The sequence below is a fragment of the Taudactylus pleione genome, unplaced genomic scaffold (assembly GCF_031769625.1).
Source record: "Taudactylus pleione unplaced genomic scaffold, aTauple2 ptg000242l, whole genome shotgun sequence".
Classification (NCBI taxonomy): Eukaryota; Metazoa; Chordata; class Amphibia; order Anura; family Myobatrachidae; genus Taudactylus; species Taudactylus pleione.
The window spans coordinates 6,882,879-6,909,954 of NW_028284644.1; the positions used below are offsets into that span (position 1 = coordinate 6,882,879).

Sequence of the window (27,076 nt, forward strand, 5' to 3'; positions counted from 1 at the left end):
CTCCCTTAAGGAAGCCACGGATAGAGAGCTAGAGACTTACTCTACTCTACTTGTTTTCTGGTACTATCTCTAGGTCAGCTATGGCTGCAACCTTGGTGGCTAAGGCTATCAAAGGATGGGCAGGGGCACTGGAAGAGAGCCTGCCATCAGGCACTAACAGGGAACAACTGGCCTATATTTCCCATATTCAGGAAGCGGCCTCTTATTTGGGAGAAGCTGCGTTGGATACTGGACTCCCTGCCTCTCAGGCATCAGCGGCTTCGGTAGTCGCATGCCGGGTCCTTTGGTCCTGGAAGGCGGACATGGGATCCAAGAAGGCAATTGAATCCTTACCCTTCTCTGGAGACAGGCTGTTCAGCACAGAATTGGACAAGATTGTTGCCACTGTCACAGCCTCAAAATCTGCCTTTTTGCCATCAGCAATTGCCCTTAAGCCTAGGCTGTCCTCTTATCGGTCCTTTCACACCCAGGGTAAGGCAAGAGGACAGTCTTATCCCAGGCAGTCTAGTTCACTCAAGACCACCATGGCCTTGGTACAGCTTCCATGCCTGACGACAAACCCTCTGCCTGATGGGGTGGGTCTCCTCCTGGGGGATCCCAGGGTGGGAGGCTGACTTCTTCAGTTTTCCGATTCTTGGCATCAAATGACAACAGGCACCTGAATCTGAGAAGTGGTCTCTCAGGGGTACGCCCTCACCTTTTTGAGGCGTCCTCCCCAGCAATTTTTTTTGTACAGGTCCCCCACCAGACTCTATAAAGGCCCTGGCCCTCCAGTTCCAGCTGATTACATCAGTTCCTTTGGCTCAGAGAGGAACATGTTTTTATTCCACTCTCTTTTTGCTTCAGAAGCCGAATGGCCTATTCTGAATCTCAGACTCAGGTTTATCAGAGTGCCCAAGTTCTGCGTGGCAACTTTACAATCAATTATTCTGGCAATGGAGCCTGGGGATTTAATGGTTTCTCTGGAAATTCAGGATGCATACCTGCATGTTCCTATTACCCCAACCCAGCAGCGGTTCCTACGGTTTGCTGTTCTGCAGCAACGTTACCATTTTCGGGCGCTGCGCTTTGATCTGTCAATAGCCCCTCAGGTCTTGACCAAAATAATGGCGGTGATGGCGGCACACCTCAGACACCAGGGAGTCAGAATCCTGCCATACCTAGATGACCTCTTAATCTTGGCAGACTCACCGGTTGTGTTACAACACCATCTCCAGCTGACTGTGAACTGCCTGCAAACACATGACTGGATCATCAATTGGAAAAGGTCCTCCCTATCTCCAACACAGCGGATGATACATTTGAGGGCACTCCTAGATTCTTGAATACAGAGGATCTTTCTGCCAGCAGACAAGATTTTGACACTACACTGAAACATTCTGGAGCTTCGAGCAGTGTACAGAGCACTCACTCTGGTGCAGGATCTCCTCCAGGGCAGGCCGGTCCAGATCCAGTCCAACAACGCAACTGCAGTAGCATACCTCAACCATCAGGGAGGTACGCGAAGTCGGGCAGCCATGCGAGCAGTTCCAAACATCCTGGTCTGGGCCGAATGTCATCTCCCAGCAATCTCAGCAGTGTTCATTCCCGCAGTCCTCAACTGGGAAGCAGACTTCCTAAGCTGTCAGGACATACACGTCAGAGAGTGGCCTCTCCACCCGGAAGTCTTTCAACTCCTGGTGAACAAATGGGGCCTACCAGATGTAGACCTCATGGCCTCATATCACAACCACAAGGTCCCCAGGTACGGATCCAGGACCAGAGACCCCTCAGCCTCCTTCGTGGATGCTCTGGCAGTGAGGTGGGACTTCAATCTCGCATACCTCTTTCCTCTGATCTCCCTCCTCCCGAGGGTACTTCAAAAGTTCAAGCAAAAAGGCGTTATGGTGATACTAATAGCCCCAGCCCGACCCAGGCGACATTGGTTCACCGACCTATGGAGTCTCTCCATAGACATTCCCTTTCTCCTTCCTCTATGGCAGGACCTGTTAATGCAGTGCCCGCACCCGGACTTACTCTTGCTGTCTTTGACAGCATGGCTCTTAAAGACTAAAGGTTTCTCTCGCTCTGTGGTCCAGATGATGCCCAGGGCACGCAAGCCTGCCTCAGCCCACATCTGTTACAGAGTTTGGCACTCTTACTTTCAATGGTGCTCTCCAAGAGGCTATGACCCTAAAGTTTTTAAGGTCTCCCGGGTGCTTACCTTTCTCCAGGCTAGAGTTCAGGTTTCTGCTCTGTCAATCTGGTTCCAGTGAAGGATGGCTCCCCTGTCTGATGTTAGAACATTCTTTCAGGGTGTTCTCCACATTCAACATTACTTTGTCCCTCTGGTAGTTTCATGGGATTTGTCCTTGGCTCTTAGGGCCTGATTCAGAGCCGGACGCTCTGACCAGAGCGCTCGCTCTGAATCAGGGCCCTCCTACATGAAAATGGAGCGTCCTCCTGGACGCTCGCAAAGCTGTGGGTGACCACCCACAGCTTATGCGAGCATCCATGATGATGGTCGCGATGGTCAAGACCATCATGACCATCGGGCTTGCGACGGAGACCCTGCGGTAGGGTCTCGCTGCCGCAAGCCCTGGAGTGATGTCAGTGGGGCCGGCTTCAGACGGTAGGGAACGCCCATGGGAACCCATGGGAACGCCTCCGTCTGGCAGCCACGCCCCCGGCATGCCCACCAAAGGGGGCGTGCTGTCAATTAACATTGACAGCACGCCCCCTTTGGTGCGAGACCCGGAGTGACGGCTACCCCGTCGCTAGCCGGGTCTCGCGCATGCGCACGATGGAGCTCCCTCCGTCATGCGCATGCGCAGTGGGGTAACATCGACCCGCTTGCGAGCATCCTGTGCTCGCGAGCGGGTCTGAATTACCCCCTTAGTGCCCTACAGGCTCCTCCATTCGAACCTGTGGACCTCAAGTGGCAGACAGTGAAGACGCTTTTTCTTCTCGCTATCTCTCCTGCCCACAGGGTATCTGATTTGGCAGCTTTCTCCTGTCGCTCTGCATTTTTGGTCTTCATCCGGACAGAGCTGACCTTCGTACTAGGGCTGTTTACCTCCCTAAAGTATCCTGGTTCCATTTGAATGGAGAGAATGTGGTTCCGGCCTCCCAGTCCTCGGATGTTTTTGCAGGTGAAGCTTCCTTGGATATGGTTCGTGCTCTTCAGATCTATGTGTATCGTACCAATTCCTTTAGGAAATAAGATTCTCTTTTTGTGTTGTGTTGTGTTTCGAAGAAATAGAGTTAACAAAGGTAAGTCTACCATAACTCTTAATTTTTCTTTGTTCAGTTTTATTTGTTTATCCACAGACCACCCACCATTTGCAATTTAAGAATAATGGCAGGATATAATTTTCTTTCCTCATTGTCATGAACCAGACCTGCAGAGATCGGTGTCTCCAAGTGTATGGTTATAGATATGATGTAGAACTGGAATTTTTCAGTCAGGTCATGTTTGAAGTCATGTATTATTATCCGATTATTGTCTTATGTTTAGGTTATGGGTTATATTAATATAACTATTGCAGTTAAAACTAATATGCCTAGAAACATCCTTATACACATATATCCCAACATTGGTGGTTGTCTGTCTGGGACCAAGGGTGTGTCCACATCACAGCGGGGGTATGTCTGCATTGCTATGTAGATCAGCAGTTAATGGACATACCTCCCCAGCTGGCTGACGATCGGGACAATATAGTTCTGATCATGACAGTAGACCCCTCATATAGGGACTGTCCCGCTGAAATTGTAATGGTTGATAGGTATGCTTTACCTAGCTTCTAGAGTATAAGTACTGTGAAAAACATTCTTTGATATACTGTACTTTTCAAGCCATGACTGATAGTAAATTCAATTATACCACTTAGAGAGAAGACCATGCAGAATTATTGTCGTATACAGTAGATGTTAATTTGTCTATCCTTTTCATTTTACCTCTTTGTATCTTTTAAGTTTTCACATAGATTTATTGAGTAACAATCAAGCAAAGCAGCCCTACTTGCTTATGTCTCATTAGGTAGGACTAGTCTGGTTGTCTACAACTATTCCTAGCATGGTGTAAGAGATAAGCTAAGGGTTCAGTATATTTTGTTGACATTCATCATGTCGACAGTCATAATGTTGGCATGAGAACGTGGACATGGTCGTAATGTCGACAAGCAGTATGTTTACATGGTTGGCACATCAATACTGACCTCAACAATCATCATGACGACAATGATGAAATGTCGACATGATTAGAATGTTGACAAAACGTTCCTGGTGGTCCAGCGGTTACTTACCTGATTTGGAGGCTCCGGCGGCTCCAACAGTTTCTTCCTGGTCCGGTGGTCAGCTGCCGGTGAGTATTGATAACTCGTAACCTTCTCCATACAGACTAAGCCTAACCTCCCCTCCTGCAGCCTAACCCTAACTCTCCCCCAAGAGCAGTGATTTTCAACTCGAAGCATGCTACACAAGATTTTAAAATTGCCAAGGCACACTATTCGGCGATGCAGCATGTGTGACCAATGAAACAACATACACATTGGCTCCAACATAAAAAAATACACACACATTGGCCTCCTCAGGAATAAAACACACTACAGTACAAGTGCACTAATCTGACCGCCGCGGCACACTTGACAGCTGCTCGCGGCACAGTGGTTGAAAAATGCTGCCCTAGAGCCTAACCCTCCCCTCCTGTAGCCTAACCCTTACCCTTCGCTGCCAAACCCTAACTGTACCCTCTGATCTATACAGATTGTCGGCAATTCACATGTTGACATTGTGAATATTCTGCAGATGGCGACATGTTCCATTTGAACAGTGTCGACTCGACATACTTGTAAATGTCAACATAATGACTGCATCCCTTTGCTAACACAGTGAAAATGTGGCAGGGCCTGTACTTATCATTAAGCAATTGCTATTTATCAATCCAATTCAGCTTAGACCAGTGATTGGCAGTGGCTAGAACCTTCTCCTGCAGTCTGCAGCCCAAGCTCTTTTCTGTTTTGCTGTGAGATATGTTTGGTATAGCTTGTAACACTTCTTGTTTATCTTGCATTAAATGCTTTCTGATTTGTTATTACAGATAGGTGTCTTTCTTTGATAACATAATTGTTTAACTTATTACTGAGATCAAGTGTAATGTGCAGCATTTAGAAGGTTAGAGAGCTGCACATGTGACCACTGAAGTTAGGGTTAGGTTGGGTTGCCAATCACTGACTTATAAACTACATGTAAAGGCCTCATTGGTTGCTATGTACTGCTACAAATGCTCACTTTGTTAAACAATTCCCATTGAGCTATGATGACTGACCTGCTCTACAATGCTGAAATGATGTTGGCATACATTTTATTGTAATAGCATCCAAAAGGGGCAATAGTAGGAGACAGAAGTGTATCTGAAAATAACACAAACCAACAGTTTACGGCAAATTGTGCTCAATTTCATCCTTGAATAATCGATTTGTTTTTTTAACTTAAATGTGGTTCTCTCACAGGGACACCAAGATGAGGGTGAGGCAGTACAAAGTACTCAAGCCTGGGCCTGTCTAATCCATAACCAAACTCGTCTGTTTGTCTCACGGGGCTTAGCAGCATCCCTATGGAGCCACTGACCCCCTAGTATCAGCTCCCATCCAATGTCTATAGACAGCCCTGTATTCCAAAGCCATATCAATATGTGCAATATAGGTGGCATTCCCTAAGGGTCTGACAGTTTACTATGTGTACATAGAGCATGTCTTATTTTTATGTAGGCACAGATACAGTATATTAATCTTTAAGATATATTTATTTCAGTAAGGAGATGTATTACAATTGCCGTAACTGTTCATGCAGTAGAAGTTGAAGCATCAGTACTGCTGATTAATGCTCTCTTATCTGTACGATGACAGCCTGGGTGTCTTTATGCTGCCTGAGCGAAGCCCACCCTGTTGTTGCTCATGTCATAAACAGAGTAGTACTGCCTCAGAAACACATCTCCCAAGATCCAGAGCGGCTGTCCATTCTGAGATGGGAGGTAAGTTTCCTCCACACCAACAGTACAGTAACCATTATTCTGAAAGAAAGATAAAGATATTTAATAACTGTTACCTATAAGAAGCTTCTGTAAATATACATGATGGCATAAGTAGATATGTCACTATAAAGTTGCACATTTAGTTAAAATTAAGCTGCCTCACCACATGAAATAGTATATTTTTTTTCTTAATACTGCAAACAAAGATTAGGGGCCTGATTCAGACCCACTCGCGAGCGGCTGTCTGCTCGCAAGTGGGTCGATGTTCTGGACTGAGCATGCGCACGACGGAGGGAGCTCCGTCGTGCGCATGCGCCAGACGCGACGAGCGAAGGAAAGTCCTTCGCTCGTTGTGTCCGATCAAAGGGGGCGTGCTGTCAATGTTGATTGACAGCACGCCCCCTTTGGTAGGCGTGCCGGGGGCGTGCCTCCCTGACGGGGGCGTTCCCACGGGAACGCCTCCCGTCAGAAGCCGGCCCACTGACATCACTAGTGATGTCAGTGGGAGTGATTTTGGCTCTGATAGAGCCAAAATCACTCCGGAGCTTGCGGTTGAAAACCTCAACCGCAGGCTCCGGCTCGCAATTTCGATGGTCGCGATGGTCTCGACCATCGCGGCCATCAAAATGCACGCTCGTATAGCCTGTGGATGGTGACCCACAGCTATACGAGCGTCCAGAAGGACGCTCCATTTTCATGGAGGCCGGCCCTCATTCAGAGCGTGCGCTCTGCTCAGAGCGTACGGCTCTGAATGAGGGCCTAAGTTTCCTATTTCTTAAGACAAGAATTATTGCTATGATAAATGTAATTTTTGATGACAGTGGTGATGATAATTGACCCACTTTTATCGAAAATGATCAATGCAGCTAAGTATTACCGGACCAGAACAACAGTAGTAACTATCCACTTCACCTGGCCAGTGTCAGTCGTTGCACTTGGGCTTTCAGTTCATTTTTTTTTAAACAAATATGTAAAATATACAAAGAAACAAAAAAAAGAGCGAGACATGCATTTGCAACCACTTTATATGTAATATACTGTATACCATGTATATAGTGTTAGATTTTTTTTTAGCTTTATTTTCTCTATTTTAATAATCAAATAAAGCTCCATTTAAATAGTGCTGCATTTAAAAATGATAATGTTTTTGTTCTGGTGATGCTATCCTGAGATGGCAGTTTGGCACTAACATAAGAGCATCATGGTGGTACAGCTATATATACCACCATGGTGCTCTTATGGCAGTGCCATCTCATGGTAGCTTTACCAGAAAACAAATGTTCATTTTTAAATTCAGTAATATTTTATATGTAAGAATCCTTAATGCATAAGCTTCAGTAGCAATATCTAGCGCTGGCAGATAAATCGGAGGATGTAACTCTTTAGTTAAACAGGTAATGTGATAATGAAAATACCAGTTTTCGCAGGCTGTAGCACTCTTCATCCTTTCATGTAGAGGCCCTTATATGGGTTATGCTGGGCATACACTATACAATTATCTGTCAGATATCTGTCCAATCTGGCTGATTGGAATGACAATCTGGTAATGTATGGGAGCAAATGACATACATAATTTGCTCACAAACAATGGAAAACAGACAAAAATGGTTGTTCAGAAGAATTGGTTAAAACACACGAATTTAACCAATTTGAACAATTGTTTTTTCTCCGATTTTCCAATGTTTAAAACCATATGATAGACTGTCATTTGCTTCCATACATTACCAGGTTTTCATTCCAGCCAGCCATATCTGACAGATAATTGTATAGTGTATGCCAAGTATAAGTATGGTGCTGTGGCCCTTTTAAATATATCAAGTTAAAGGGGGTTAATTATCAAAGCTTGGAGAGAGAAAAAACTGTGAGAGATAAAGTACTAACCAATCAGCTTCTAAATTCAATTTTACATGCTGTGTTTGAAAATTATAGGAGCTGATTGGTTGGTACTTTATCTCTCGCCAAGCCTTGATAAATATCCCCCAAAATGAAATCATTTGGCTTGAAAAAAGTCAATGGATGCAATCTAATGCAAAGAGACTGAAGCAATGGATCAATAAAGAGAGTAATTTAATGGAAATGAAGAGAAGAGGGATAAATGTATGTTTCTGTAACCTATGCGTGTGAATAAATTACTTTACCGGGTCGTTGGAAGCAATGGAATGTATAAAATTAGTAGAATTACATAACAAACCTGTCTAATTCTCTGTTTCAATTAGATCCTTGTAGTCAGTCCCAGTGGCAGATCCAGGAGGGGTGAATATATAAACATATACATTGTAATAATTAATGTGGCCACAAAAAAAAACCTGTTAAATGGAGGCATTGGGACCAGAAAGGGGAGGTGCCAATACAAAAAAGAGGAGGAGTCCTAATCAGGGACGGTTCTTGGGGTGTTCGACCAGTGCAGTCGAACAGGGGTGCCACCCCATAGAGGGCGCACCCCTCCCAAATATCCCGATTATCCCGATCCACCCGCGAGCCAAAGTGTCCCGTGGGTGGTCTGGTCGGAAGGTCGAGTACCCCCACCGCCGCAGCCGTGGGGCGACGCCGGACGCCGGAGTCTGAATGGATGCTGCGCGCATGGTGGAAACCGCAGCATCAACTTTAATAACCCTGTGGCTCTCCATTGACTTCTATGAAATGAGCCGCTTATTGGCTGGGAGAGGCGGGGGCTAACCAATGAACGCTCAGATACGGCTCTACAAAGGGAGAAGCTGCGTCTGAGCTCTTCATTCTGGAGGTAGCAACAATCGTGGTTGTTACCTAGTTCGTGAGTCGCGTTTCTTGTTTTTTTATTTTATGAAGACCATGGATACCTGCAGGGAGAAGGGGGTCCAGTCCAGGTAATGTAGGTGAGTATGTGTGAGTGTGTATGTATGTATGTATTAAAGCTATACGGTCACAGTGTGTGTGTATTGTGTTTATTTAAACATTTCTTTACAGGTGAACTACAGGTACCAGCTGTCCCTTAATGCCCCGCATGCTGGTACTTGTGGTTCTTCAAGTACCAGCATGCAGTGGAGGCTTGCTGGGACCTGAAGGGGTGGCGGGGATAGCCATGGGCTATCAGCCTTGGCCCAGGGTGCCCTGGAGAGGGGATCTCTGGCCTGGGCTGACTAGCGGTCAGGGCTGATGTTTCGGCTGAGGGACCCGGTGAAAGGGCTCCACTGGCTGGAGTATCAGGCTCCCACTAGAAAGGGTCTGGTACACATTTTTTCCGCTGTAATTCCAGAACCAGGACTGGATCAGAGCCTGGTGCAGGTTGTGCTAAGTACAGTGGACCTCTACGCAATTTTTTCCCTGTACTTACACAACCAAGACTGGCTATGAAAAGTCCAGGACTGGTTGTGCATTTAGGGGGAGACCACACGTCATTTTGTTTTTTACTTTAACTCTTTCTAAGCTTTTTACTGTAAGATACATGCATGCATCTCACTGATGTATACATGTATCTGTGTGAAAACAAACTGCTCATGCTAAAATCGAAAGCATAAAGCAGGTCTATTCATTTGGGGATGTGAAGTTCGATTTTGTGCTTGATTTCAAATTGAATAATAGAAAATAAGGTATTTGTGTGTTGGTCTATGTAAAAGTACCTATGTTTATACGATGTTCGAATTTGAGTAGGATTTGAGTGAAATTCGGTTTTATGTTATATTTTACATTCAATTTTGCCTTTAGTAAAGTCAGGACTCTGGAGCTCATTCAGACCCGCTCACAAGATGCGGCCGCTCGCTCCCAGCGTATGGAAATTAAGCTAAGTGACGTAAAGGCAGCCGCTCGCACGGTAAGGCATAATCACGCCCACTATGTCTGGGCCAGCGATCACTTTGTGTTTATAGACGCCCACCAGCCTGTGTTTAGCCGCCCCCATTTGCGTACGTCATCTCCAGGAAGTATATACAACCATCTGTACATTGGGGTCCATCGAATCTGACCGCAGCGCTTGAGGTTGACTGTACCCTACCGCAAGCACTGTGAGCACTTCAGTGTAAAAATCAACCAGGTGACGTGTACTATGACGCTGCCTGTAATTATTCATGCCCCAGAAACAGCGTGAAAACACTCTGGCACACCTGCGTTCGCACCTCCACTCCCCCATTACTACTGGCCTGCCCCTGTTACCACCCACAAACGGCCTCTCCTGTCACTCATTCCACTGGGCTGTCTTTGCAGGGCGAGCTAGAACATTCCGATTGCTCGTGCTAGTTTGCGTGTGCGCACTGCGAACTACACATATGCGCACATTAGTGAACATCGTCTGCAACGAGAGGCCGCTTGCTAGCGAGCGGGTCTGAATGAGCTCCTCTGTCTTACTCAGAACATCAAATTGATTCCGAACTGGGATTTGGTTCAACTCGAAACCCTTAAGTTCGGGTGTGTTTGGTATTTTCAAAAATACTCATCTCTAGTAGATACAACAGATAAAAAATGAATTTTGTTCTGAAAATAGTGTTGTATAACTTTTGTACTATCACATTCACTTAATGCTACTATTTGATATAGACAATATGAAATTGCTTTTGTGTTGCATTCTGTATTTATTGTTATGATATTAGCTTGACAAAGCAGCTTTTTGTGGCTACAGAATCTTATGGTGCATACACACAGTCAGATATGTCAGATGAATGATTGAACGATTTTACCAGCGATTTGAACGATTTTACCAACGATTTGAACGATTTTTGACTGTATTAAAATAAATGGAATCGTCCATATCTGACTGCAAACACATCAGATGTCAGATATCGTTCTCTGACAAGCGAGAACGGGCATCGTTCATCGTTGCAGACTCACATGTCAGATTTTCTTTCAGATATTTTTTTAAATCGTTATCATTCAGATCTGACAAAAAATCTGACCGTGTGTATGCACCATTACAGTTAGATAACCGATTCTTTTTTTAACACATTTGCATGTCATAATGTTTATTTTGTGGGTAGTCTTCAAATTTAGTACATCTAATCAGTGGCATAACTAGGGCAGGATGAGCGGGACGCATGCCCAGGGCGCCGTGTGACCGGTGGCGCAGCGGGGTGCCGCCGACCACGGTACCAGCCTGCCCTAGGTAGCCACTGCGGTCAGCACTACACATTTACTCAGGACTGGCACTAGGCTTCCCTGCGCCCAGCGCTGTTCCTGTGCTGCACACACAGCCGAGCCCCTTCCCTCCCCTTGAGCGCTTACCCAATAGCGCCAGGTGGAGGGTGAGAGACGGGCTCCGGCTGGTGTATTTACCAGCCAGTGCGGCGGCGATGTGTGTGTTAACCAGCCAGCAGCCAATGAGAGTCAGACAGACTCTCATTGGCTGCTGCTGCTCATTGGCTGCTGCACACACATTGCCGCCGCAGACTCTCATTGGCTGCTGCTCCCACTGCAAGAGCTGGGCTGGATCTCACTCATGAGCTCCATCTTCCAGCTCCTGCAGTGGGTAATGGGAGAGACATCATGACGTCTCTTCCATACTGCAGAGCGCGCCAGCCCGGGAGGACTACGGTGATGCGGACGGCGGCGGGAGCAGGAGTCGTAGCAGGGATTAAGGTAAGTGTTATTTATGTATTTTTTTAACTCGTGTGTTGTCTATTGTGGGCACTGAATCGGGTGTGGGGACCACTACTGGGGGCACTACTGGGAAGGGGGCTACTACTGGGACACTGCATCGGGGGGAACCACTACTGGGGGAACTACTGGGGAGGGGACTACTACTGGGGTACTGCATCAGGGGGGGACCCACTACTGGGGGAACTACTGGGGGCACTGCATGGGGGGGACTATTGGGGGCACTGAATAGGAAGGACCACTACAGGGGGCACTGTATAGGGGAATCACTATTGGGGGCCTGCATAAGGGGGAACACTACTGGGGGCACTGTATAAGGGGCACTGGATAGGGGGGATCACTACTAGGGGCCTGCATAAGGGGGAACACAACTGGGGGCACTGTATAAGGGGCACTAGATAGGGGGGATCAATACTGGCGGCCTGCATAAGGGGGACCACTACTGGGGGCACTGTATAAGGGGCACTGCATAGTGGGGACCACTACATGGGGCACTGCATAAGGGGGATCACTACTTGCATGCATAAGGGAGACCACTACTGGGGGCACTGTATAAGGGGCACTACTGGGGGCAATGTATAAGGGGCACTACTGGGGGCCTGCATAAGGGGGACCACTACTCGGGGCACTGCATAGGGTGGACCACTACATGGAGCACTGCATAAGGGGGATCACTACTGGGGGCCTGCATAACGGAGACCACTACTGGGGGCACTGTATAAGGGGCACTGTATAAGGGGCACTACTGGGGGCCTGCATAAGGGGGACCACTACTCGGGGTATTGCATAGGGCGGACCACTACATGGGGCACTGCATAAGGGGGATCACTACAGGGGGCCTGCATAACAGAGACCACTACTGGGGGCACTGTATAAGTGGCACTACTGGGGGCCTGCATATGGGGGACCACTACTGGGGGCACTGTATAAGGGGAACTAATGGGGGGCTGCATAAGGGGGACCACTACTGAGGGTACTGTATAATGGGCACTACTGAGGGCCTGCATAAGAGGGATCACTACTGGGGTCACTGCATTAAGGTGCACATGGAATGGAAAGGAATATTCAGAGTGATGAGAGAGGGGTATGTGTCATGTTGACATGCCCCATTTTTAAGTGGCCACAGCCCTTGTGACCATGCCCATTTTTCGCTGCGCATGCCGAAGGGTGGGGGGAGCTCCATTTTCAAGTTTGCCCTGGGCTCCATATACCCTAGTTACACCACTGCATCTAATTTCAAAAATTATTTCAGTGTATAAAGGCCCCCATACATCAGAGATTGATTGCAGCAATCGTGCAATTTGCAATCGATTTGTGTATAAAAATGTTTCCCTTTTTCAATCGATTGTGGCAATTCTGCAATCTGCAATCGAGTGAAAAAGGGAAAGATTTTTATACACAATCGATTGCAAATTGCACAATTGCTGCAATCAATCTCTGATGTATGGGGGCCTTAAAATATAACTTTTGTCAATTGCTGCAATATGTTTTTTTCATAAAATTTGTTTGTGGACAATATATACTGCTGTCAAACTATACTTCATAATGTCCTGACAGTTTTGTTTATGATCAAGGTTTTCTTAATTTTATATAGCATTTGTAATATCTAAAATACAACTTTACAGTACCTGGATTATGTATCCAGAGGCTGGAATAGGAAACTGGACTCCATTTATGGTGAAGCTGATTGGTGGCAGATTCTGTACATTGTTGCAATTGACCAGGAACTAAGTAGAGAAGAGAAAGTGTCCTTATTTATCAATAACTGTGAGAGGGTAGTCCAAGACAGTGATGGCCTTTTAAAGCTGCATATAGGGCTCCAGAATATACAAACCTAGCATTCCTTAGCATAAACCCAGTGAGAGACATACCATTGCTTTAGGTATTGATATACTAGGTTAATGGTTTCAGAAAGGAAGAATTAAATTTCTTAATAATATTTAAACTTACCTCTCCATTCTGGCCCTGCTGGGCTCCAAGATATTGCAACAGATTGCCCATATACTGCTGAGGGACAGTCAGAGGAGAGGTTCCAGTATCCACAATAGCCTGGCAGCCTTGGCTGCACCATCCTGTTGCTTGTCCATTGATTGAGAACCTGTATGGTACACACAAGATAAAAAAAGATTAATACCTGATCCTCAAACTATCCAAAGAGCTAAGGAATTTGTACAGTAAGACTGAAATACTTTATATAATGAGTATATGTGAGCTTAAGGTGCAGTGAGGTCTTTAGGGTAAGCGTATTGCATTTACAAACACGGGACAATATGGTTGATACTGGATGTATTTAGCATACCGGCGGACGGGATGCTGCCGGTCTATATCCCAATGGTGCAAGCCTGACACCTTAAGATATCTTAATACCAATTCCTATCTTAATACCGACGCCGTAATACAGACAGACTCCATCCCGAATGAGGTAAGCCGAGGGCGTCCTAGCTGTTAGCTGCGGGGGGGGAGTGTTAGGTTTAGGCAGGATAGCGGTGTTAGATTTTGGGGTGGGTAGATTAGGGTTAGGAACCCCTTGGAGAGGGGGCTGGGGTTAGGCACAAAGGGAGGAAGGTTAGGTTTAGGCACGAAGGGGGGAGGGTTAGGTTTAGGCACGAAGTGGGGAGACTTAGGTTTGGGCACTAGCGGGGTGGGGAGGGTTAGGGTTAGGCTACAAGAATGGAGGGTTAGTGGGAGAAGGGGGGAGGGGTAGTATACTTAAATGACCATCGTAATGCCGCTGTTGATATTTTGACAGGAGGCATCCCGACTGCCGGTATTACATACCCATTCTGATTGATACATAGTTAAAAAAAAAAATCATACATGCATATCTATAAACTGCTTAGGGCTGATGACACTTCTTAAAGCCTTTATCCTAAATGTATAAAATTTGCAAAAACTGCTAAGATCCAGATTGGAGCCAATTTAGGCACAAAGGGGCTGATGCAGAAAGAGACCTACATCAGTTTACACAGCGTAGAATAGATACATGCCCAACAGGCCTCATGTACAGTATATGTACCCGTGGAGTTGTTGTTGTTATTATCAGTTCGCAACTTGTATCAGGGGTAAAGTCATCTGCCTCCAATTGGACAAATCCAACCCCATCTTGGTCCCCTTTGCGCAGTAAATTATAAATGCTGAATGTGACTTGTGGGCATGTGTATGCAAAATGTATTTACATCCATCTTTGGTTGAGCCCTATAGCGCCTATTCCAAGAAGGCACATTTTGCACTTTCAAGTGAAAGGTGATGGCCAGAGGGGATGGTACGAAAGTTGTCATTCAGTACGTCAACGCCAGAATGTTAACATGGTCTAAATGTCGTCAAAAATGGATGGGATACCTGCGTGTCAAATATCGACATTCACAATGTCGACACTAACATAATGTTGATAATTGACAGAATGTCTACATTATGAATGTTAACAGCCAGCATGTAGACAATGCGGTTTTCCATCAACTTATCAACTAACCCTAAACCTAACCCCAATCGCAGCCTAACCATATCCCCAGCCTAACCCTAACCATAAGCAAAATACCATAAGCTAAATCATCTGTTGACATTCTGACAGTCAACATTCTGTCAGTGGCAACATTATGAATATTGAATTGTTGTACTGTATGTTGACATTCTGTCCACGTCAACAGAAGATGTTGACATTCTGATAGTCGACATTATGAACGTATACACTGGCCACATATGGGTAGGACATTTATATATTAAATGTGAGCAAACTGTAATAATACAGTTGATTCAGTATAAAATAGCAAAACATTTACTTCATTATACAGGATGACATATTCTAATGAGTTACACGGGGTATAATGTGCACTTAGGGAGGTGTTGCTGGGTTAGCTGAAGTCTGCACCATATTTTTGGGATGTAGTCAAGATCCCGACCATCAAAATGCAGACGGTCACAATACTGACAGCAGTATCCCGACGTTCACAATCCCAAAAGATCCCGACGGTTTGGGTTAGGCACTAGGGGTAGGGCTACGGATAGGCTGCGGGAGGGGTGGGAGAATTAGGGTAAGGGTTAAAATACTTGCCAAAATACGTCAGGAGGCTGCTGTCGGGATTCTGACCATCAGGATTGTGACCATTGGGACCCCTGTACCCAACACTTTTTTTTTTAGCCTTGCAAAATGTCCTGATCTTTATGTAAACTCTAAAGTAGTATTGGCTCTGGTGCCAGCCATTACTTCTGTTGTGGTGCTTTTTTCAATATTTAGGAGCAGTTTATAGTGCAATTTATAACGTCCATCAATGTGCTCATATAAACCAGTGCAAATAAATTTTAGTACAATTGTGGCTTATAACCTAAAAACACCTGCAATGTCCCCTTGCTTTTGTGATTTAAATAAAGACATAAATGAGCAACAAGACGTGTTTTGAAAAGAAAAGAAGTTATAGGGGTATTTTTATTAAAGTGCAGGTTATTAGAAGTGGAGTTGTTGCCCATAGCAACCAATCAGATTCTACTTATTTATCTAGCACCTTCTAGAAGATAATAATTACAATCTGATTGCTATGGGCAACAACTTAATTTCTATAAACCCGTCCTTAGTGTTTTACATATATGGATGAAGGGATAGTGGGTAGTACTTTAAGGCATCATTTTTACTTTTGGCCATAGACGTGTTCATGACATATACAGCAAGCCCGCAAAGCGACTGCATGGGAAATAAAAGAGGGAAATAGAGCTATTCAGTAGTATGGACATTTGCACAATTAAAATGTGCAGCCACTTCTCATATTTGTAGGTATGAAAATGATGGGTGCAGGATTACTACTTCTATTCACTCACAATGACTACTGCACTCTCATCTCTTAATACATCACTGATCATGCTATAGGACTATAGAAAGGCCATGCTGATTTGTGTACTGTTAGTAGATACATCTTGCCAGGAGCATGAGAAGTATGAGCAACTTACGCATCAATTCCAATCTGCCAGTAAACTTCCTGAGTGACTGGAGCCCATTGAATTTGTCCAGAATACAAGCTGTTATCGACCCCACCGAAGATCACTTCTCCTGACTGACTATACACCGACAAAGTACAAGTAAAACAACATTTTGCTTTATTTACAATTCATTCAAAATCAAACATTATAATAACATCTAACCTAAACCATGTTGTCTGGAATTAGGGAACTACATGCTTAAATGTATTTAGATATCATTAGTTATGAGCACATATTATATACAGAAGTTTGATACTTTTCAGTAAAGTCTTCTGGAGCTAAAAGGGGGCATTTATGTGCAAAAAAGGAAAACTAACTATAGCTTCCTTCAAATCTAGTGTAAATCCAGAAGGAAAACTATAAAACCTTGGAAAAATATTCAGACTCGTAAATGAGAGTGGAGTTGCATGACCTGTATATATATTGTATATGGATTACTTAATGCCATTATATTTAAGATTGTGGCATTGGTCAGACCACCCTCAGTTCTCCTTTTATTGTAGGTTTGCGGTCATTATTTTGTGTAATTTACCATCCAGTATTTGTCTAGCATACTACACCACTAGTTTCCGAAACATTTTTTTGTTTCTTGAGCTTCCAGAAAAATAAACTAGTCAACTCAGAGTTATTTCTCTATGTTTCTCGTCACTTAGTTTGGTTTCAGATAGGAAGAAAAGGCTACTTGTGTTTCTGTAGAGCTCGTATATATATATTTCTTGTATGTACTAGTTCCAATGCTCTCTTGTACATTCAGTGTTTATTTTTATTTACCTGCTCATGTAGACACTGAAGATAGGATAGTTGAGCAGGTTCTGCTGTAACATTCCTTGCATGGCAGTGGTGGCACCCCCTGCAGACATGGCAGGATATGCCATTCCAAAGATGCCATCAAACTTGGAGTAGTAGAAACTGCTGCCACTCTCTGTATAGGTCAGTCCAAACTCCTGATTAGTGAGGGTTAGTCCTTGGACCTATGTGGTGACAACATTTGTAGTCTAAAGGGTAATGTAATTTATATTGTCAAAATGAAGTACAGATAACTCTTGGAGCTGCAGAATAAAATTTTACAGAAATAATTTATATTTATATAACCAATAGAGTTTAATCTGTTTACTTACAGACACTGTGTCATAACCGAAGACACCGCTGACGCTGCCACTGCCATAGGACATGGTGAACTGTTGGCCATTGGTTGTATAGGTAGAAGACTGGCTGGGATTAAACAGGTTGTGGTTGCCTGCATACAGCAGAAAAATTATACATGGCTATTTTTTAATTATGAGAAACTCTAAAGAGTACAGTTTACTAATAAGGAGGAAAACTGACACAATGCTGTGGCTGCATATCAAATATTACGTAGAATCAAAAGTAAGAGCAACATTTGTCAAATTTACACCGTCCATCAATTCATAAAATAAATATTATTAAAAAAATCTTTATAATTAATGTCTTTAATTAATATAAAAAAATGCAACATTGTTATTGTTGTGGTTGGTCCATTTATTTAACAACCAGCAGTTACTATTTCCCGGGCAGAAAATATGGTGGCGTTTTAACCAAAACTGGGCTTTTCTAGTTGGATTGGCGCGGGTTTGAACGGAACAGGCCAGAGTTTGGCTGGCCTGACTTGCCATGTATGAGGCATGTATTGATATGAATGGTACTAGTGATTTCTGCACTTTGCTAGTTTAGGCTGCTGAGTTCAGTAGCTCTGTTTTGCACTGTGACTCTGTCTAGCTTTTTTGTACCATGTGACTGCTCTGTCCAGTCTACATTTTATGTTGTGTGACAGACTAGGGATGGGACATCAAAGCCCTAACATCAAATTCGTTATTGAAAGATGACCACTGATGGTGGAAATTTATTAACCTCTCACCATCGATGACAAAAAAAAAAAAGACACTTCGGGCATCGACATCAAAACATTGACCTAATACACTTAATTTCCTATACTGTGTGTAGATTCTGATAAGTTTTTCGAAGGCTTATATATTTTACCCAAAGTATCCAATTTAGACTATTTATTTATACCACAATACCATTCATCTACCATTATATATTGATTTTCTTTGAATAACCCAGCATGTATTATCCTGCATAATTCAATTTGACTGTCTTAATAAAAAGTCATGAAATGTCTCTGGCCCTCATTCAGAGCCGTACGCTCTGAGCAGAGCGCACGCTCTGAATGAGGGCCGGGCTCCATTTTCATGGAGCGTCCTCCTGGACGCTCGTATAGCTGTGGGTCACCACCCACAGGCTATACGAGCGTGCATTGTGATGGTCGCGATGGTCGAGACCATCGCGACCATCGAATTTGCGAGCCGGAGCCTGCGGTTGAGGTTTTCAACCGCAAGCTCCGGAGCGATTTTGGCTCTATCAGAGCCAAAATCACTCCCACTGACATCACTAGTGATGTCAGTGGGCCGGCTTCTGACGGGAGGCGTTCCCTTAGGAACGCCCCCGTCAGGGAGGCACGCCCCCGGCACGCCCACCAAAGGGGGCGTGCTGTCAATCAACATTGACAGCACGCCCCCTTTGATCGGACACAACGAGCGAAGGACTTTCCTTCGCTCGTCGCGTCTGGCGCATGCGCACGACGGAGCTCCCTCCGTCGTGCGCATGCTCAGTCCCTAACATCGACCCACTTGCGAGCGGACAGCCGCTCGCGAGTGGGTCTGAATCAGGCCCTCTGTCTGTGATACAATGGAGATAACAGGCCTGACTCAGAGATCGACACATTTTTACAGTTGAGCGATTATCGGTGGTCTGCGCATATGGGTCGCAGTGCACAGGCGTCAACTTTCAGTACCATCTGCAGTCGCAGCAAGGATTTGCCCGCAGTGTGAGCATATGGGGAAGATAACAGGGGGAGTAACGACTCAATACGCATGCGTGTCCCGACCATTTTGGGGGTGCGTTGCAGACTGCGGTGTGATCCTGTATGAAGGAAAAATGGCTCTGGTGTCTCATTGCAGACAGCCATTCTGCACGACCAGAGGGTCACTCAGATGGTCGATTATCATTTAATGTGCGTGCAATGGATGCATCTCTGTACACAAGCTCTTTGGGCTTCTTTATACAAATCCTGGTGGTTGCAACATTTTCATATTTTCACACAGCTGATGTGTACAAATACGCAGCAGCAGCGGTATTAGCATCCATCTCTGAATCAGGTCCAATGTGTTTAGCAATCTAAAGAACTATACAAATCACACACCTTTTGTAGTGATGTCAGAATAGCTGCTTTACAGCTAAACTTCCATAGCTTGTTAAATGACTTGATACTCACTGCAGGGAGAACTTTGACAGGAGGTGGATGGGACCCAAAGGTTGGAAGATCCTGTGTCAAACAGGACCAGGAAGTTTTGAGGTGGAGTTCCTATGCTGATCTGTCCATAGTAATATGTCTGCATAAGAAAAATATCTTAACCTGTATCCTTATACATTTGTATGACTTTTCTTTTCATTTACACATATTGACACATAACTCACATCCATGTACATGGGTTCATAGGCTACGGCAAAATCAAATTTTTGGTTGAAGTTGTACTTAAGTGCAGGGTCTCTTTTATGTGTCTTCATATACTCTGTCAGAATCCCTTTCTCCCGCATGTTCTCCCGGGCAGACTTGTACCTCTTCAGGGGAACTCTAAAACAGGTGGTTAAGAAAATAAAATGCATACATATAAAATATGACGCATTTAAAAATAAATAAAAGGAAAGAAAAAAACACAGAATGTGAAAAAGTGCAAAAGCAATTTAATGTAGCGTCTTATGTCAACATTTCGGTTCCCACTGACAAAAGGGATGCAATGGAAACCAAAATGTTGATATATGATGCTACATTAAATCACTGTATTACAAGACTGTCATGCCCCTTGGTATGTATTCACTGGACCAAAAAGTTTAAAGTTATGCATGAGAAAGAAGCTACGACCACTGCCCCAGAGGGAGAGCTTGCCTGATGGGCTACGTCAGGGGATGCCAGCTTCAGTTTTGTACCCCTTTAACTCTGAATTGCTCTAGTGGTGCTGACTGACCCCAACTGTAGGCAGCATTGAATGCAGACAGAGGCTAGTGATGCTACAGAGTGCTCTTGCCAGTGAGTAAGCAGGGGTAACCGTGGTCTTAAATTGGATGATTCTGAAATGTGGTCGGCAATGGCAACACTGCCATGTTACTGTCTATTTTTCAATTAGAGGTTATAGTTTATGTCATTGTGCCTGAAGCCATTCCACCTGCTATACTTTTTTCTCTCTGAAGTGAAATTAGGAGCAGGGTGCTGTGAACACCCCAAGTACGTTATCCTTTTTTTGGTGATGCATTTTTCTGATTATTATTATAATTCGGTGTAATGTGTTGATATTTTTGCTTTACAGCTCCCTTTACAGTAAGATGATTTGGGGGGACGTGGCAAGCACCCCACCTACGTACTTACGTGATTTTTACCTGTCTTCCCAGTTAAGGGTTAAGTCCAACTGAACAGTGAAACTGTGAATTAAACATTTGTATGCAGCATATGTATCATTATATGCACTGGGTAAGTGTTCTCAACTGTGGCCCTTAGGTAAAATAATGAAAACAGTAAGTTACCACATGTATTCGGTCCCCACTATGGCTCTAACTGTGTGGAGTTTGTATATTCTCCCTATGCTTGCGTGGGTTTCCTCGGGGTGCTCCAATTTCCTCCTACACTCCAAATATATACTGGTAGGTTAATTGGCTCCCACCAAAAGTTAACCCTAGTAGGGAATATAGATTGTAAGCTCTACTGGGGCAGGGACTGATGTGAGTGGTCAAATATTCTCTGTAAAGCGTTGCGGAATATGTGTGCGCTATATAAATAGCTGGTAATAAATAATTTGAGGATGCTCAAAATATAGGAGACTACACTATTAAAACACATTATACTAACACATTTTGGGGGCAATTTATTCTACTTAATTAAATCTTCAAAACAATAAGAAATAACTGTTTTTTTCTCTCAGTGCTACCAGTTAAAACTTCACTTTAATATTACCTTCTGTCTCATTCCTGACAATATTTGAAGGAACCATTTAGTTAATTTTGTGTAGTTTTGCAGATATTGGGGCTGATTCAGCAGTGGACGGAATTGCAAAGCAGCACACAAGCAGCTTTGCAATTCCGTCCTGCTAAAATTCAAATACTACAGGAGGGGTCTGAAGTGAAGAGACCCCTCCTGTCTGCATCTGAGATCCCAGCGCTGCGACTAAGGTCTAGGTCTGGGATCACCATCGGTTGTGCGGCTTCGGCCAGCTGAGTGTGGCTTCGGCCAGCTGTTGTGTGGCTTCGGCCAGGCTGGCCGACTTGCGAGGCCAGGAAGTCTGCGTCCATGGACGCAGACCCTGGCCACAGCACTCCCAGAAAATGGGGACGGTACGCACCCAATTCCTGGAATGCAGGTCATCCCCGCACCACCCCGCAAACGCCTCTGCCTATCAATCAGGCAGAGGCATAGGGAGGCCCGCGTGCTATCTCGCAGGACCCGTTCTGCACATGCATAGAAAGGATCCTGCACATGCGTACAGATTATGTATCGTTATTTACATTATATATGCTATTATGGTGTAATTACCATAGCATTAACACTATAGCTTTTTAGAGTCACACTGTTTGGCTCATTTGCTCTGGGATACATGATTCCAGGGAACGGCGTTGTGATTGGATATACACTCTGTCAGTCAAGTATGCTAAACCAATACTTCAATACCTCTGATTGGCTTACTATTCTGCCAGTCAATTGAATGAGGATTACTATTGGCTATGGACAGGTCTTAACCAGGGCCACACTGCTAGAGGATTAGGCAGCCTGTTTGTGAACATGCTTTTACGGCGAAACGTACTTCAAACACCCGCACTTCCGGTTGCATCAGAGGACCGGTGAACACGCTCCGGCTCACACATCTGTTACTCACCTGAACTGGCTCTAAGGATCCCGGGTTACGTGAGTGGATGTGGAAGCTCATGCTTCTAAAAGCAGCATGCACATTGCAGCTTTCAGCAATACATTGCTGTTTATAGGGAGCATACCGACCCACTGTGGCTAAACAGCTGACATAGAAAAACAGTCCTCCAGGTATGGTGTGACCACACAGACAGGTGTATATTTATTCTATCTCTTTCAGGTGGTAGTCTGACTGACCTGGGCGAATCTGGCCCCTGCAATGCATATTGCATACCTCCCAACATTTCAATGTTGGAAGGAGGGACAGGTCGCGTGCCAAAGGGGCCTAAGTAAAAAGGGGTGGAGCCTATTGAAACCAGGGCGGAGCCTCACAGCTTTCCCCGTTTTCGTCACTTTGGGGGCATGCTCAGCACTCTCCGAGATGCTGGGCAGCCCCCAGGCAGTCCGTTCACCCGAGAACAGACGCCGTGCGCATGCGCACGGCATCTGTTCTCCTCCTGCACACCCGCTGCTCTGCATAGCAGAACAGCGGTATGTGCTCTTCCCAACTTCCCCCCCACCGTGGGACACTGTGGCCCGTGGGTGGGACAGCGGGACAGTCCCAGAAATGCGGGACAGTTGGGAGGTATGATATTGCATCATGATCCACCTAACACCCATGGGCAAATCTGGTCCCTGCAATGCTATTTAGCACCAAGGTCCACCTAACACCAGTACAAAGGTCTTTAACATCTAACCACCACACTTTACTTTCATGAGACACCAGCTCTCCCACTCTCTCATTGCCCGTCCAATCCTAGGCGCTGTACAACGGGCAAAAGTAGAAGTTGGGGACACTTAGGATGTCTTACTATCTCTAAATAATTATCAGGTGGTCACACCATAATATTACTGCTCTGCTACTAAAGGGATAAAAGTGATATACAGATAGGAATACGATCCGGGTAGTGTTTTATGTCCTTACTTATCAATGATTATATATAATCTATGCATGTGTGGTCTATGCTAATTTGATTTATAAACTGATTATTTAATAGTGTTCTATGTTATTGCTATGACTGTTAACACTTTATAACCCTCATATTGTTGTATTATCACACGGGAGCTGTGCAATTTTGACCTATGCAATTTTGATTCATGCTATTTTGATTCATGCAATTTTGATTCATGCAATTTTGATCTGTGCAATTTTGATCTGTGCTAAATTGATTGGGCAAAAACACATGTTTTCTATTTAATGTTGATCTGTGCAATATCAGTGTGTACTGTAGCCTGTGCATTATTGTTTCACTCTATTGAATGCTGTGCAATTTTGATCTATGCTATTTTGATCTGTGCCAATTTGATTGGTGCAAAACAATTTGTCTATTTCATTTTGATCTGTTCAATATCAGTCTTGTTTTCCTATCTCAAACACTATACACACGCAATTATAGACACCTTTGCCACAAAGTGTGAGTGAAGCAGTAATTATAGTACAAAAGGCAACACTGCCCAAACCAGATGATTGGTAGTGATTGCACTTCATTTGAAGCATAAATATTTTGTTAGCTTCTATGAACAAGTTTTCTGGACTGTTTAGCAGAATCAATTTATTTATTTACTTATATATTTTCGCCTATAGGAATTTTTTCTTCCTTTTATAAACACAATTTTTTAAGTTACTCATGCTGGGCATACACGGCAAGATAAAATGCCTGTCAGACCGACAGACATTTTATCTTGCCGGCTGCCAGCCGCAGATGTCCGCGGCATACACTGTGAGAGAAATCTCACAGTGTATAGCCCGACATCTGCGCTCCGCCCCGGGGGAGGAGACATTTCCCTGTTCCTGCGGCCGACAGTTACCGGGTAAATATTGCATCGGAACGGCATGCTGGACAATCCAGCATGCCCGACCGAGCAATATTTAACCCTCGGTCACCCTCCCCCACACTACAATTATCGCGGCGATCCGCCGATATCGGGCGGATCGTCCCGATAATTGCAGTGTGTATGGCCAGCATTAATAATAAAAGGTATATTTTAAACATCATAATCATATCACATACATTGAAGATTTCAAATAAGAGTGCCCCAAAAAGGAATATATATTTTTTTTGCCTGTGCAAAACATTCCATTAGAGGCATGGGGGGGGGCAGCGTGCTATCTCGCAGGAACCATTCTGCACATGCATAGAAAGGGTCCTGCACATGCGTACAGTCCCAATAATCATGAGTATCACCATCTGCGTCCTCTGCTAATTCAGCCCGAGAATCCCGAGAGAGGAAAATGAGGTGGGCAGCAGTGTTGAGGATAGATTGGAGAGGGTTGAGGCAGAGTTACAAGGGTCAGAGAATATGAAATAATGCATTTAGACTATAAGATCTGCTACTTTTTTCATTTTTTATTTTACTTTTTTTTAGTATTCTATAAGGATTGGGAGGGAAGCCCAACTCAATTGGAAATCTGGATTTTTTTTTTTTACAAAGCTAGCCATCAGGTAGCTCCCAACTCATGATAAAATGTCCTTCTACACGCTGTACTCTAATACCTCTTTTCCACCAAAAAGCCAGGTCCGACCTGGGTTTTTGGACATGGTTCCAACCCTGGTCAGACCGAGGTCAGACCCATTTACACTGCACCTTCGAGCTGGGTTACTCCCAGGTCAGCCCTGCTCACACTGAACTCAGGTCTGCCCTGCTAAACCTGTGAGGTCATAAAAAGTGGGAGGTGAATGCTCCACAACCACCAATCCACTCATTTTAGGCATGATCCAGGTCAGATAACCCGGGTTGCACCGTTTACACTGCACCATTACCTGGGTCCAACCCTGGTAGCTACCTGGGTTGGATTGCAGGGTCACTTGACCCAGGTTATTTTTCAGGGACCCTTTTACACTGAGCTGCGACCTGGGTAGACCCAGCAAAAACCCAGGTTTTTGCTCTGGTGTAAAAGGGGTATAAGCTGCTATGGATAATAGGTCATCCGTCACCTTATCTAGAAGAACCCGGCAAGTATGCATCAACACTACTAAATGCTTCACTACACAGAGTTTATCTTTCTGGACCTGTATCTGACAACTAAATGAATCGTGTGCCAACATTGTGCTGATAGATCAGAATTAGTGACATCAGCAAAGTTTGTTCTTCCGAAGAATAGATTGGTAGTCTAGATATTCTGTACTTCCAACTAAATCACCTAAATCTGGAATTAAGAGTGTGTTATTTTATGTATATTAGTAGTGATAGCAGGACGAGGATTAAAACCAACAACAGAAGATACATTTTAATAAAATGGCAAAGCAGTCTTAAAGTAAATAAAATGATGTTATTTTTGACAAGAACAATTTTCTCTATTCTTTAATGTGTTGCAGGCACATCTATGGAACATAAAGACAATTAAGTCTTTATTTAGTTATTGTAACCCAGGATGATAAAAAAAACAATGACTGTTTAAACATGAACTGCCAACATTGGTTGTAGTAAGTACTCTACTATATAATATTTAGGAATTGAATTAATGGGGATTAGTTTTTCAGTACACCCTTCTCCACCTAGTCAGCAGAATGTCTGGGAGATCCTTTCTAGCTTCTGCTTTGCTAATGCTGCAGGTGTGTAAAATGTGTACTTCTGTCTGTGGCACTTATTGGGTGACTGCTCATAGCAATAGTGGCAGCAGCACTAATATTCAGCATTCTGCAGAAGAATGAGTCCTAAGCAGGGCATCAGTTGGTGAGTATCTCTTGCAGGGATATGTGCTAAAGGGATAAGTGGAATTAAATTATAAAGTGAAGAGGGGAGTGGATGAAGGTATTATGTGTTATGTAACAATTTTCTGAAAATTTACTTTTAATGGATGAAGGTGTTATGACCTAAGGATCATAGTAACAATGTATAAAAGTTCTATGTCCAATTCTTAAGTTCTAATAATTTATCTTTAATTGTAAATATCTCAGTTTCTTGTAAACACCTTCATCCACTCACTTCTTTAATTATCCCACAGAATTTCCCAAAGATTGTAATTTGTTGAATGATATAATGATATAAAGACAATTAACTGTTGTTTTATGTTTTTTTTTTTTTACATATGTTGCTTTCATCTCTTATTATATAAGTTTTATATAATGTATATGAGTATATCAGTTAATGAAGATGTTTAATCTGTGCCTAAAAGGTTTCATATAAATCCACATACTAAATAGAAAGAGTATGATTATTAAGCAATACATATTTTCTAAAAAAAATTGTAAAATAAAGGACAAGATTGAGTTATATATTAGGTGTGGAAGCTAGGAGAGACTATGGTAGCAATATAAACAGATCTGTCTAAAGTAGAAGTATAGTAGATAAAATTGCTAAGTCATTTATTGTCCATTGTATAGAGCGGGGCTGTGCAACCTGTGGCACTCCAGCTGCTGTGGAACTACACATCCTAGTATGCCCTGCCACAGTTTTGTTGATAGGGCATGTTAAAACTGTGACAGTGCATGCTGGGAAGTGTAGCTCCACAGCAGCTGGAGTGCCACAGGTTGCCTACACCATGTATAGAGAATGCAGTATATGGCTGGCACTCACCTTACCAGCCCCTCTGCCAGCTGGAGGCAGAGAAAAGTAAACACCACCCACTTCAT

The 27,076-nt window shown here is 44.1% G+C and overlaps 1 protein-coding gene across 1 annotated transcript; it reads right to left on the bottom strand.

Moving 5' to 3' along the window:
* Positions 1–5,896: 5,896 nt before the first annotated feature.
* On the bottom strand, positions 5,897–27,076 carry LOC148516734 (gastricsin-like). The gene is made up of 9 exons (XM_088479604.1): positions 27,021–27,076; positions 20,030–20,186; positions 19,827–19,944; positions 17,653–17,771; positions 17,306–17,505; positions 16,505–16,612; positions 13,520–13,667; positions 13,198–13,296; positions 5,897–6,049 (listed from the first exon to the last, which is right to left on the bottom strand). Exons 1-9 carry the CDS (start codon positions 27,074–27,076, stop codon positions 5,897–5,899), a joined length of 1,158 nt encoding a protein of 385 aa, XP_088335730.1.

Excerpts from the sequence above, each read along its gene's own strand:
- LOC148516734 (XM_088479604.1), bottom strand. The coding sequence starts at position 27,076 with ATGAAGTGGGTGGTGTTTACTTTTCTCTGCCTCCAGCTGGCAGAGGGG. Across the intron at positions 20,187-27,020 it reads CTGGCAGAGGGGCTGGTAAG|AGTTCCCCTGAAGAGGTACA; the intron begins GTGAGTGCCAGC and ends CACCTGTTTTAG. Across the intron at positions 6,050-13,197 it reads CCTCTGGATACATAATCCAG|AATAATGGTTACTGTACTGT; the intron begins GTACTGTAAAGT and ends TCTTTCTTTCAG.